The following is a 14,822-nucleotide window of genomic DNA, read 5'->3' as shown; positions in this document are numbered from 1 at the left end:
AAAGATGCAATTAGTAAAAATAAATCACATAAAAACCAAACAGAAAATATTCATATCCAATATTTCAATATAATATAAGATGTTTCTGGGGAAAAAAAATAAAAAAAAGAGAGGCAATAGACTCTGGACAATCACGAATCCAACTAAATTACCAACGACTATAAGAAATAAGTGGAAGTAAACCAATATCTTCCGACGGTGGCTAAAATATAGCTAGAAATTGTGTTAGTCTTTTTATCATGTATATGCAGATTAGAAATATTGAGAGATTGAGGACTTGATCCTGTAGAATACAGGATAGTTGGCATTATCCATTTTCTCCAGTAACCCTTCCTACTCACCTATTCTACCTGCAAGAGTAAGAAAAAAAATCGCCTAGATGAGTTAGAGACCACCACAAACTCTGAAAAGCAGCCTAAAATATAGAGTTGTTGTGTGTTCAAAGTCCCCACCTATGATAATAGTATCGCTAGAAAACTACGTGTTTGTCTTTTCATCATGTATATGCAGACTAGAAATATGGAGAGAATGAGGACTTGATCCTGTAGGAAACATGATGGTTGGAATTATCCATTTCCTCCAGTTACCCTTCCTCCTCACCTTTCCTCCCTGCAAGAGTAAGAAAAAAATCGCCTAGATAAGTTAGAAAGCACCGATGCTCTATCTAAAGTGCATGTTGTGGGATGAAATGTCTACAAAATACCCAAAGGATATATAGATATATAGAACAAGACGGATGAGAAAGCTGAAAAGGGGATATTAACAGATTTTGCTCATAGTTAATCTAATTTTTGGAGGATAGTATATAATGGATAAATACTAGTAAATCTAATTTTTGGAGGATAGTATATTAGCAAGAGTATATGATTTATTTGGGTGATATATTCTCCGAAATATCAAACTAAAACATGCTCCCACATTATTCTTATACTCAAAAATATCAAACTAAAACATGCTCGAAATATATAATAAATCCATCTGTATAAATATATTTCAAAATATTTTATAACATTTTATTCTTGTTTAATTATGTGCTCGATATCTATCTAGTTTTCAAAAGTTGATCCGCAGCCAGCATGATTCCCATTTCCTTGGCATAATTGTACAACACTTAACATTGAATTATCTAGAAATCGAAAAATACCATGGATTGCCCCAATTTAGGCTATCTTCGATTAGTTTCAATTTGAGTAAAAAAATAAAAAAACATATAATACATAAATTACATTTGAATTAATACAAAAATTAAATAAATTCAAAATTGAATTAAATGAATTGATATAATCAATGCAAACAATAATTAAAGTGATCATTTATTACAGTACACACACATATAATTAATTTTGATATCCTGCACACCTACCGTACACACTTTTGTGAGCACCGACGAGGTGTCACTCATCTATTGGATGTGATGAAATATAGAAAAATTACACATCGAATGGATGAGTGACACCTCATCGGTGCTCACAGAGGTGTGCACGTAGGTGTGCAGGATATCAAAATTATATATATATATATATATATAACATTGTAATCATTTGTGTTTAAAATTTATTTATACAGTTTGTAATAAAAATTAAATATATCATAGTAACACAAATCATATCACAAATTAAATTGATTGATATAATCAATGTAAAAATTTTTAATTTAGTTTATATTTTCAATAAAGTTTAGTTTCAATTTGAATAAAAAATATATAATATATAAATTATATTTGAATTAATATAAAAATGAATTAAATTCAATTTGAACTAAATGAATTGATATAATCAATACAAACAATAATTGAAATTATCATTTATTGTAGTACATATATTCAATATTAATGATATATCTTTTCTTTTTAGAAATAACATTTTGACGGAAAATTAATATTTTTGGCAAAATATTAGAGTACTTGGTAAAAGGACATCGTAAAATGCACAATTGTATTTTAAAAAAAACCACTAAAGAACCAGTTGTTTCCTCGTTCAATGATTTTACTTCTTAACCTATATTGCTCATTAAAGAAATTGAGGACTTGATCATGTAGAATACAAGAAGGTTGGCATTATCCATTTTCTCCAATTACCCTTCCTCCTCACCTTTTCTCCCTGCAAGAGTAAGAAAAAAAATCGCCTAGATGAGTTAGAAACCACCAATACTCTATCTAAAGTGCATGTCGTGGATGAAATGTCTACAAAATACCCAAAGGATAACAAGTCTATAGATATATAGAACAAGTCGCATGAGAAAGCTGAAAAGGGGATATTAACAGATTTTGCTCATAAGTTAATCGCATATTCACTTGTTTTTTCAGTAAAATTTTGGACTACACTACTAGTAAAAGATTTACTATAAGAAAAGTGGTATTGCGAAGATCAAATATGCGATACATTTCACCTGTATTTCCACCACATTCGAAGCTCGCAAAGCATCCAATATAAGTTGGACATTGTCTGTCAGCTCCCTAATCTGAAAAATTGAGAATGTATAATATTAGTATTCATAGTTAAGTCTCATCGTAATAGGTGGCAAATCATTTAAAAAGTTTGATATGATCAGCCATAAAATATCCAGCTGCCTCTGTGACTATGATAAGAGGTTAAATGGCAGCACTAACAGTCGATTTGGTGTTTCAAATCATGGCAGGCAAGATTTTCAGCCAGAGATGATTTTGATCCGATCAGGCATCTCCAAATTCCACTCCAAAGACAACTTACATGAATAACTAACCCGTCCAAGCTACTTCATTCTCAAATAGTATCATTGTTACCTAATGAAACCAACTAAAAAGAGTGTACCATGATTCTAATGTGCATTCTTGGTCATACAAATTTACCATTTCCATATCAATATAAATCTTCTGATAAACTCAAGCGTATTACAGTTAGATATCAATTGTCATTTTATTTCATCCAAGAATAATCTAACAAAACCGAAACATTTCAAAATTCTTAACCTATATTGCTCACTAAATTCCAATTAAAGAATCAAGCTTTTGATATTTTCAACTTTCTGATCTAGAGCCTCAAAATTTCTCTTCTATGTACCAACAATCAAAAAAGAATCGCAAGTTTTAGTTTAGATAAAATGGATAAAGAAATAAGCATAAGCAGGAAATTTTTCATTAATTTGACCGACTTACTTTCTTAAAGTTTGCTATTAAGTTTATGGGAACCCATCCATCCACATCCATTTTCTGGCGCAAATATGTGTCCTTCACCAAATTATCATCACTGCAAGATACATGTGAGAATCCAAGCGTTGATACCATGCGCAAATAGACAGCAATGAGCGGATGAATCATTTAGTATGCATAACAAAAATAACATACCAAAAATAATAATCTATCTGTTTCACAATTTTGGAAGGCAAGTGAGGATCAGGTATGGGAGACGACATTGGTGCATATGGAAACATAGGCATGTGCCCGGGTGAACCTGGGTGGGGTCCAAGAGCAAATACGTAAAAGATGAAGCATCTGCAAATTGAAACAAAATATAATTAGCACGCAAGATAATCTACAGAAGCAAGTATCTCAAAGCAGCAAACCTCACCATTGTAGAACACTGGGGGACCATAGGGCCGCGCACCCACAGGGGGGAGGTGGAGGAATAAAAGGAGCACTTGAAACTGGACCACGTATGAAGGGCCGAGAGGCGACACTCTGCTGGGGTGCAAGGTTTACTCTGCTGCCAAAAGATTGATGGTTATAGCTCCAATCATCAATCCAACGTTCCTGGTATCGTTTGCTACCATGGCCATGATTAGAAGAACCATTCCCTTGAAGTTGCGGTCCACTGTTGTTCCTTCTAAAAGGACCACGCGGATGGTGTGGCTCATGCCCACTGTGAGATCCTCCTCTCTGTCCAACATCCCAACGTGTGTTGTCCCTAGGAGATACCCCCGAAGAGATGCTGGACTTCACTGGCTTAAAAGGAGACGCTTCAACCACAGAACTGTGTGAATTTGGTGCTTGAGAAAAGCTGCCGTTGGCTGTTATGTTTCTGTGACTTGTCCTGTCACCACCTAGCTCCGGAGAACACTGGCGGATAGGAGATTCATGGTTCGAAGCTGAATTTGTTGCTACTTCCTGTGAAGACCAAGAGTCAACTGACGTCCCCTATTATTCACAAAAAGAAAATTTCGTAAGGAAAGCAGTCTAACTTGTACGAAAACTTGATCATCGAGTTCATAATAGCACTAGAAGCATATATAATAAAACCCAAGCAACTAAGAACATCAGATAAATTGAACAGGTAGATTAAAAGGGCCAAAATATAGAGAACAACAATGACAGAAATAATAAACCTGTGACAGAATGATTGGTTCGTGAGAGAGTTCTTCAAGAGAATCAGTCGAACTCGAAGAAGCCTTCGTGGAAGCACGAGCTGATTTGGAGAAATCAGGCCAAGATGCTGTCCCCATCAAAGCACCAACCTGCGGAGCAACACCATTAGCAGGATTGTTCCAAACACACTTCTTGGTTACACCAACATTCTCACTTCCCTCAGCCTGACCATCCTCGGCCAAGAAACTAGCAGGTGGTGCGATTAATTGGTTTAGGAAAATTTCAGAAGGCAAAACGTGCTTCTGATCAGAGATACTCGAACATGAACAAGGCGACGCGAGCCGTGAATGGCGATCAATAACAGAATTTACAGATTGAACAGAGGCGGAGGAGTCAGAAGCAGTAGCCATTGCAGAAAACAAAAAAATAGGTCAGGCAACTGAACATCAAACCCACCAACACAATCGAATCGATTAAAGAAAACCCAAAAATTCCCACTCGAAATCGAAATCGCCTATCTCCGCCCGTTTTCCTTGTTCGGAAGCAAATAAAAGTGCAGTGTTCTAGTCTCCCCGCATATATATAGAGCAATGAAGCGGGGAATTAGTTTCCTACGACAAATATAATTACAGCTCGGATTTAATTAGGATATACGTATTTAGTATCAAGATAAAAAGATAAAGGTTAATTTTATTTATTTATATATCGGAACAAATAATATTTTATATCTCGAAAAAAAAAACAAAGAAGTAAAATAATCGATATTTAAAATCCGATATCTTTTATTTATAAAAACAAAGCCTATGTTTTTAAAAATCGAAAAATCTTTAATGATTTATAAGGTGATTTATATCAAGTTTTACTTTTAAAATTTTGACATATGGTGATGATATAATTTATCTCCAAATTATCATTAAGAAGATCTTATCTTTGTATTTCAAATTGTTTCACATTAACTTTTTGCTAGAAAATTTTGATAGAATTAAATAAAACTCAAATACAAGATTAGATAAGAAAAACAAAAAACTTACTCTAAAATTACTAAAAAAATAAATAATCTAAATAAGAATAAAATATTTACTATTGTCATATTAATTTTTACCTAAAAAAATAGCCGATTTATCTTTAATACCATACTTTAAATAAATAATAATTAATGTATAACATAACTATACTTTCAAAAATATAGATAAGGATTGGATGTTCAAAATTTGAAAATATGGTGAGAATAAGAACATGAGTGTTACTTCTGTTCTTAGATAATATAGAGATTATAATTTGCTTTAATCATTCTAAATCAATTGACAAAAATATTCTTTTAATTAAATAAAAATCATGATAGAAATCTACGTTAAACCTAAATAGATTTTTTTTGTCAATTGACATGTAATAATTGTTCTAAATAATTTATGTACTAATTGATTCAAGCCCAAAAAATTATTAGAAAAAATTGGCTCTACAAGTATTTGTCACTAGTTCAACCATAAGAATTATTATTATGGTCTGATTCATCTATGCACTGCTATCTAGAATATAGAGGTGATTTCAACATGTTCAAGAGTTGATTTTTGTCGTATAAGATTATTCATGGTACACACGTAGCATTTTGTTCTAATATCACTTATTTTTTTGTGTTCCTGTTGATGATTGTATCTAATATTATTCCATCACATCTCATGCACATGTAAACGCCACAACATAACGAACTCTTATATCAACTAACAAATACTTCGTATTTGCTCTTATTTTATGAAAATGGCAAAACCGATTTTTTATAAGAGTGCATTTTATGTCATTATAAACTCATTTAAGTGTTCAATTTTCTATACAAGAAGAAATATCAAAGACATGTTTTCAGAAGTCCTCAATAAGCTCATCCATTTAAAAATTTAGTGGTGGTAATATTTTTATTAAATATTGTATATTTGTCCCGGAATCATGAAATACAAAACCTAAAGCTTTTGATTATTAATCTAACAAATCAAGTGAGATACACTATCAAAACTTAATAAATTACATTTTTCTCCTCTTATTTCTTAGTGTTAAGTTATTTATTGAATAAAGAGTGAGTCTTATGTGAGACCGTCTCACGGATCTTAATCTGTGAGACGGGTCAACCCTACTCATATTCACAATAAAAGTAATACTTTTAGCATAAAAAGTAATACTTTTTCATGGATGACCCAAATAGAGATCCGTCTCACAAAATACGACCCATGAGACCGTCTCACACAAGTTTTTGCCTTGAATAAAAAATTTATTTTAGAATGTTGTACGTTAGATGTCGATCCTGATATTTAATATATATCATTATTATTTAATTTGATTTAAACTTTAAAAAATATAAAGATATATTTTTATTTGAAAAAAATAATTTATTTGTATATATTTTAATAAAATAATAAAACTAAATTTAATGTTGGTTATGCTTATCAATAATATTTTTATTTTTATTATATTTAATTTTATGATATTTACACATATTAATTCAAAGATTATTAATATCGTCATTATTAACATTATTATTATTATTATCTAATATTATGTATTGCTTTGAGCACAACAAATAAGTAAACTTAACAAGGGTATAATATTAAATTTATTAATACGCAAAACTTGTGTGAGACGGTCTCACGGGTCGTATTTGTGAGACGGATCTCTTATTTGGGTTACCCATGAAAAAGTATTACTTTTTATGCTAAGAGTATTACTTTTTATTGTGAATATGGGTAGAGTTGACCCGTCTCACGGATTATGATCCGTGGGACGGTCTCACATGAGACTCACTCAATATTTAAAAGCTAATCACATATTCAAAATGTTGAACCAAACAATCTTAATAGTATCACATAATGTTTGATTATCTATAGCATAATTAATCATTTATTTATCTCATCACTTGTACCAAACACACCCTAATAGAATAAGAAAACATGAAATGAAATAAATATTTTAAAGATTCGTCTTGTCTTATTAACCAGTTGAAATCGACTACTGTGTTAGATCTATTGTCCCTACTAATGCACTAGCACATTATAATCGGTTGGGAGAATTCAGAATCGATTGGGCAATATCTTTGTTAGATGACTTCCGAAGAAGTTTTTTGTTTGAAAACCTCTTTCTCCAAATCCACTAAGATTGGACGTTGATGCAGGATTTGATGTATCCTGGAACCAGTTCGACGTTGGTGTAGTAGTTGGTGATCCACAGGGTGTTTTAGACTGTTCAAACAGTAATTCAACCGACGGTCAAGATGATATTTAAGTTCTAGAAGTTCAACCACTTATTGATTCGGCGGATTTCCTATGACAACAGAATCTTTAGGTCCCAAAATTCACAAGCACCTAAACTGACTAGAAAAATCATGATAGAAATCTACTCCAAATCTCCAGAAACTATACCAAAAGCAATCATGCCAATGTTCTAGCTATACACATATATGGAACAAAAATAATACCAGAAAACAGCAAAAATCAACGAAGATTGTTTTGCGCAACCGCTTGGCACAGTTCATCCTCGTAGAATAGGGCTCTATTAGAAGCCAAGGATTTGCAGACAGGTTTCGGCAAAAAGGATGGCACCAAACATTTTGAAGAAAATGGGGATTCTTGGAAGAGAACAGCTGCAATTTGGCGCATCTCAGTGCATTTTAGACGAGAAGGGGGACGAGGGCCATGCTTAGGTGCCTTGGGTGAGTGAGGACTGCCAATCCACACTCCTTTTCCACCTCCCTTGCTGCAAATGGTTCCAATATGTTTCAACATTTTTTGTTTGTAGTAGACTTCTTAAGTACAAACAACATATTGGAACCATTTGGTTTGAGTGGTTGTAGATTCAATTTCTTGATTTTGGTTTGATCGTACGCTTCTAATGCAGGTGGGTTATCACGATTCAAGGGGTTTGGTGGTTTCACCCACCCCATAATTATAATGTGTTTTTTCCTTAACAATGATTTGTTCTCCCGTGGTTTTTATTGTTTTAGGGTTTAGGTTTTTGCTATGTCCCACAAATTGGGGGTTTTCAGCATATTTGGGGATTTAGAACATTTAAAGAAATTATAATTTTAGGCTATGTTTGGACCTTGGGTGACAGAGAATGTGAAGAAAACCATCATTCATACTGAGAACCCCAAGGATGCAGTTTTCATTTTCTTTGTGATTGTGTGGTGTAGGATTTTGGATGTGAATTTTGTACTGTATAGGTTTTTGGAGTTGATTAAAGGTGATTTTTCAATCACCTTATGATTATTTTTTTCAGAAACGTCTCACGCAGCGACTACCAAATTTTAGAGGGATGTTGATCTTTAGTAGTACTTTCTCTCGAATTATTCTTTATGCTAATGAAGGAGCTGTCCTGCTATGCAGTTGGTACCATATTGGGAGCAATGACTGGAGCGCTTATTGGCCAAGAGACAGAAAGTGGATTTGTTAGAGGGGCTTCGGTTGGTGCCATATCCGGTGCTGTTTACTCCATCGAAGTCTTTGAATCATCACTTCTTTTGTGGCAGTCCGATGAATCTGGGATACAGTGTCTCCTGTATTTGGTAAGTCTTATCTATTGAATGGATTAATAATCTTGAGTCAATACTATTCAATTGCAGACGTGATAATTCTGGCATTCAATCTTCGAGATTTATAGCATGTTTAGTAATCTGATTGAGTTTGGAGCTAATAATCTGACTGTACAGATTGATGTGATAGTGAGCCTTCTAAGTGGCAGACTTGTCCGCGAGCGTATTGGTCCAGCTATGCTAAGTGCCGTGCAAAGTCAGGTATTATGCTGCTCGATTGCTTTTCTTTGAAATAGGGATGACAGTATTTTTACTTTTTTGACTTACGAAATTTTCTTCGTTAATCAGATGGGAGCTGTAGAAACAACATTTGAAGACGTTCCCGACATTTTTGACACTGGCGGGGCAAATGGTTTGTTAGTAGACACAGTTGAAAAGTTCCCAAAGATAAGGGTTGCAAGAGACGACATTGTTGATACTTCCGGAGAGGGAGTCTCTTGTTCTGTTTGCCTTCAGGTACTGTTCTAATTTCTTTCCCTTTTTATCTGTCTCTTGTTAGATAAACTACATCAGTGCACCTTGACTTTTGGCCTATATAGTGACATTTATGAAATTTGCGTAATTTCTATGACAAAGCAATTACGCATACGACACATCCTACATCTACACTCGTTGTGGGTATTCATTTATATCCACCTAATTTCAGAAGAGGCCATTGTAATTATTCAAGTGTTGGCCAAAGTTTGAGCTCTTTGTATATAGACTTCTTTTATCGACAAGTTGAACTGATTTAGAAGAATCTGTCCCATGCTTTTAAATATACGCAGGACTTTCAGCTAGGGGAGACCGTGCGAAGTTTACCTCATTGTCACCACTTGTTTCATCTACCTTGCATCGACTCTTGGCCGGTGAGACACGGTTCTTGCCCGTTGTGTAGAAGAGTATTTTGATGCTCTTTTTGTACGGCGAGAAACACCAGCTTGATGATATCCTCTTACTCGTATACGGCCTCTCTATTTGTTCAATAAATCCGTAGTTTTAGATTGGCTAGGTGCAGCTCTATGTATGTAGTTTCTGAGCAACATCTTTCGTGTTCGGTCTCTGCGCTTGATCACGATTTTGTAAAGAAAATTTTGAGGTGTGGTTTGTATTCCCTCACAGATCCTACGTACACACAATGTTTGTTTGCTATTAGTATTTTCTTTATCATCACTAGTTGTGTTGTTACATGGCATTGTATCGTATCCATCTTGTATGACGTGGATAATTTGACTATTCCTATAAATCATCGTAAATTATGCAAATTAGTACAGGCGCATAATATATTTTCATTCTTATTCATTTATAAATATTGTTCCATAGTTTATTTATCAATAAAGTTCAATTTTTCTTGCTTGATTTTCACTTCATTCACAACCATGCTTTGCACTTTCTAACCATTTTAATTTTAACGCTCATCTGGTGTAACTCTTTATTCTTGTTTTTTTTAAAAAAAAAAATCTATTAAGTGTAAGTATTTTAATTTATAACATCGGATTTCAGATTATCTTTTATGACAATCGAAATCACCTGTTTACCATGTAATGAAAAAAATCTCTCACAGTCCAATGGCTAACAAGAAAGTGAGCAATCAAACTACCATTTCAATTCAATCATATGAAAAAATTTGAGAATTCTAAAATTGGCTACAAGTCCGTGAGAAACCTAGTATTTTTAAAGAACTTTCCTAAGCTAAAGAGATAAAATGAAAGTACTTTTTATGATATATCAATGAGAATGGAGAGTCCTCCTCCCAATCCATACATACATGATCGATAGAATACTGCGTAAGTAGGACAGTCAACTTTATACTGTTTACTTTTTGGATTTGAAAAAGAATGCATTATCATTCATTTTGCAATAATTTCTTTAAAAAAGTATATTCATCTTATTAGCGGTTCTTTTTCTTATTTTTTTTTCAAGGAATCGAAAATAAAATTAGGAGAAAATTATCTCAACTACATTTTCTGAACCAAAACAAATTAAGGCTCGGCTGAGCAAATATTTTTAGTATTTTACAAATAAAAAATAAAAGCATGTGTTTGGATAAATTTTTTGTGAAATATTTTTAAAAAGGTGTTCTACAAAGAACAATTGAGAGTTTTTTTTTTATATTTTTAGAAATAAAGGTAACGATAAAAATCGAAACATACTACTTTTTAATTATAAAAACGATTTTAAAATATATGTCCAAATGCATATTTGTTCTTAAAACAACTTCAAATCTTTATGGTATCGAGACGTTGAAATATTTTTACTTTTCACAAAATATTGCATAGTTACGCAATTACTTCTGTATGAAGGTCCAAATACATGTCATTGATAAGACCAAAACTAATTCAATCTTTTCAAAAAAAAATAATAATAATAATTCAATCTTTACAAAAAAATTCGGTATTGTTAGCAATTTATTTGAAGTTATACTAAAGTAAAATTTTAAATATTTAGTCGATCAAAACTCAAAATGTAACAAGTTAATAGATCGAAAAGTTTATTTTTTCCCTACAAAAAAAATGACCGATTTCAAACTTTAAAATCTTTCTTGATTCAAATTTCAGTTCCATACCTGAAATATGAACTAAGAACCACCGTGAAATCCAAAACAAACGTGTTTAGCAAGGGCAATATAGGTATTTCGCGAGAGATACACGACAAAAGACCCAAACAATTCATCCATGCACGATGATAGAAGAACATGCTACCCACTCAACTCATTCCCCTCTCTACTCTTGAATAGTCCCAACATTTAACAATTCTTAAATCTCAAAGCCGACAGCCAAAATGGGTTTCCTTACAGAACGGAAAAAACCTCTATCTCGAATCGTCGTGAAAAAACTTTTCCAACGATCATCATCCGATCACGAAAGCGATTCTAGTATTGTGATTGTGCACAACAACAACAAAAGGAAGATTCAGCAATGAAATAAGCAACATCTTTGTATGAAGAGACTATGGGTACAGATTTCTTGTCAAGAGAAGATATGTGTTGTCTTACTTATTCGCGCGCAAACATATATATATAGAGAGAATTTTGTTAGAAAAGACGAAAATGATCTTGTAAGTTGGCTTGAATTGAAATTTGATTATTTTATGAGTCAAAATTTGTTCTTAATGTAATAACTTGTCTTCCTTTGTATCTCATAACATAGTAGTGAATATTATCCATACGTTTGAAAACATGGCAGCACTCAGGCGAAAAAATGATTCCAAATACGGACAATGACAAATTATTTTAGTAATTCCTACTTTTAATAAACAGATAATCAAAATCTATTTTGGTCAGACTTATTGGACAAACATGCCCTAAACCATATATTACTTATGATAACATAATGCATGTTTGCATATATTTATACAGGTAGAAAGGCATTCAGAAAAGTCTGGTGAAGTTGCAAGCCCTCGTTCGAGGGGTTATCGTCCGAAGACAAGCACGCTTAGCTTGCAATGCATGCCACGCAGCACGCACTTGCCCAGTGCACCTCACTGTTCACGCTCGAAAGCTTCTGTTAAACGACTAGTCGACTATAGGCCTAAATGGGAGCAATTCATGGTATTTTTCGATTTCAAGAAAATTCAATGTTAAGTGTTGTACAATTATTCCAAGGAAATGGGAATCATGCTGGCTGCGGATCAACTTTTGAAACTAGATAGATATCGAGCACGTAATTAAACAAGAATAAATGTTATAAAATATTTTGAAATATATTTGTACAGATGGATTTATTTATATATTTCGAGCATGTTTTAGTTTGATATTGAGCTTGAATAATGTTGGAGCTTGTTTTAGTTTGATATTTCGGAGTATATATCACCAAATAAATCATTTACTCTTGCTAATATACTATCCTCCAAAATTAGATTTACTAGTGTTGATCCATTATATATATAATTTCAAAAATATCATACTCGGCTCAAAACCAAAACGTACGTAGTAAACTAATTTTGAGTATGATTCAAACTATTTTCACCGTAACAATTTATATTATAACAAAAATATATTATTTAATGCTCGTGGCCACACATTAATCGCTATGTGGGTTAGATGAAATATTTTCTTTAGTCTTACTTTATAGATTTTCAAATATATTTTATTGAAAATATCTATAATTTTCGCAGTGATAAAGATGCAATTAGTAAAAATAAATTACATAAAAACCAAACAGAAAATATTCATATCCAATATTTCAATATAATATAAGATGTTTCTGGGGAAAAAAAATAAAAAAAAGAGAGGCAATAGACTCTGGACAATCACGAATCCAACTAAATTACCAACGACTATAAGAAATAAGTGGAAGTAACCAATATCTTCCGACGGTGGCTAAAATATAGCTAGAAATTGTGTTAGTCTTTTTATCATGTATATGCAGATTAGAAATATTGAGAGATTGAGGACTTGATCCTGTAGAATACAGGATAGTTGGCATTATCCATTTTCTCAGTAACCCTTCCTACTCACCTATTCTACCTGCAAGAGTAAGAAAAAAATCGCCTAGATGAGTTAGAGACCACCACAAACTCTGAAAAGCAGCCTAAAATATAGAGTTGTTGTGTGTTCAAAGTCCCCACCTATGATAATAGTATCGCTAGAAATACGTGTTTGTCTTTTCATCATGTATATGCAGACTAGAATATTGAGAGAATGAGGACTTGATCCGGTAGGAAAACATGATGGTTGGAATTATCCATTTTCTCCAGTTACCCTCCGCCTCACCTTTCCTCCCTGCAAGAGTAAGAAAAAACTCGCCCTAGATAAGGTTAGAAAGCACCGATGCTCTATCTAAAGTGCATGTTGTGGGATGAACATGTCTACAAAATACCCAAAGGATATATAGATATATAGAACAAGACGGATGAGAAAGCTGAAAAGGTGATATTAACAGATTTTGCTCATAAGTTAATCTAATTTTTGGAGGCTAGTATTATAATGGATAAATACTAGTAAATCTAATTTTTGGAGGATAGTATATTAGCAAGAGTATATGATTTATTTGGGTGATATATTGTCCGAAATATCAAACTAAAACATGCTCCCACATTATTCTTATACTCAAAAATATCAAACTAAAACATGCTCGAAATATATAAATAAATCCATCTGTATAAATATATTTCAAAATATTTTATAACATTTTATTCTTGTTTAATTATGTGCTCGATATCTATCTAGTTTTCAAAAGTTGATCCGCAGCCAGCATGATTCCCATTTCCTTGGCATAATTGTACAACACTTAACATTGAATTATCTAGAAATCGAAAAATACCATGGATTGCCCCAATTTAGGCTATCTTCGATTAGTTTCAATTTGAGTAAAAAAATAAAAAACATATAATACATAAATTACATTTGAATTAATACAAAATTAAATAAATTCAAAATTGAATTAAATGAATTGATATAATCAATGCAAACAATAATTAAAGTGATCATTTATTACAGTACACACACATATAATTAATTTTGATATCCTGCACACCTACCGTACACACTTTTGTGAGCACCGACGAGGTGTCACTCATCTATTGGACTGTGATGAAATATAGAAAAATTACACATCGAATGGATGAGTGACACCTCATCGGTGCTCACAGAGGTGTGCACGTAGGTGTGCAGGATATCAAAATTATATATATATATATATATATAACATTGTAATCATTTGTGTTTAAAATTTATTTATACAGTTTGTAATAAAAATTAAATATATCATAGTAACACAAATCATATCACAAATTAAATTGATTGATATAATCAATGTAAAAATTTTTAAATTTAGTTTATATTTTCAATAAAAGTTTAGTTTCAATTTGAATAAAAAATATATAATATATAATTATATTTGAATTAATATAAAAATGAATTAAATTCAAATTTGAACTAAATGAATTGATATAATCAATACAAACAATAATTGAAATTATCATTATTGTAGTACATATATTTCAATATTAATGATATATCTTTTCTTTTTTAGAAATAACATTTTGACGGAA

The 14,822-nt window shown here is 32.3% G+C and overlaps 3 protein-coding genes across 3 annotated transcripts; 1 reads left to right on the top strand and 2 right to left on the bottom strand.

The window, feature by feature from the left end:
* Positions 1-477: 477 nt before the first annotated feature.
* LOC142534413 (la-related protein 1C-like) lies at positions 478-4,689 on the bottom strand. Its single transcript, XM_075641284.1, has 6 exons — positions 4,300-4,689; positions 3,582-4,111; positions 3,323-3,469; positions 3,134-3,224; positions 2,389-2,460; positions 478-609 (listed from the first exon to the last, which is right to left on the bottom strand). The coding sequence occupies exons 1-6, from the start codon at positions 4,687-4,689 to the stop codon at positions 478-480; spliced, it is 1,362 nt and encodes a 453-aa protein (XP_075497399.1).
* Positions 4,690-7,752: 3,063 nt separating this feature from the next.
* LOC142534412 (F-box protein At4g35930-like) lies at positions 7,753-8,201 on the bottom strand. The gene is made up of 2 exons (XM_075641283.1): positions 8,077-8,201; positions 7,753-8,014 (listed from the first exon to the last, which is right to left on the bottom strand). Exons 1-2 carry the CDS (start codon positions 8,199-8,201, stop codon positions 7,753-7,755), a joined length of 387 nt encoding a protein of 128 aa, XP_075497398.1.
* A 447-nt stretch (positions 8,202-8,648) lies between these two features.
* Positions 8,649-9,998, top strand: LOC142534419 (NEP1-interacting protein 1-like). The gene is made up of 3 exons (XM_075641291.1): positions 8,649-9,050; positions 9,138-9,305; positions 9,617-9,998. Exons 1-3 carry the CDS (start codon positions 8,919-8,921, stop codon positions 9,737-9,739), a joined length of 423 nt encoding a protein of 140 aa, XP_075497406.1. The 5' UTR covers positions 8,649-8,918; the 3' UTR covers positions 9,740-9,998.
* Positions 9,999-14,822: the final 4,824 nt, after the last annotated feature.

This window comes from Primulina tabacum, unplaced genomic scaffold (assembly GCF_025594145.1).
Source record: "Primulina tabacum isolate GXHZ01 unplaced genomic scaffold, ASM2559414v2 Contig499, whole genome shotgun sequence".
Classification (NCBI taxonomy): domain Eukaryota; kingdom Viridiplantae; phylum Streptophyta; class Magnoliopsida; order Lamiales; family Gesneriaceae; genus Primulina; species Primulina tabacum.
Note: the sequence above shows the minus strand (reverse complement) of the source record. Positions and strands in the feature narration are given on the sequence as shown.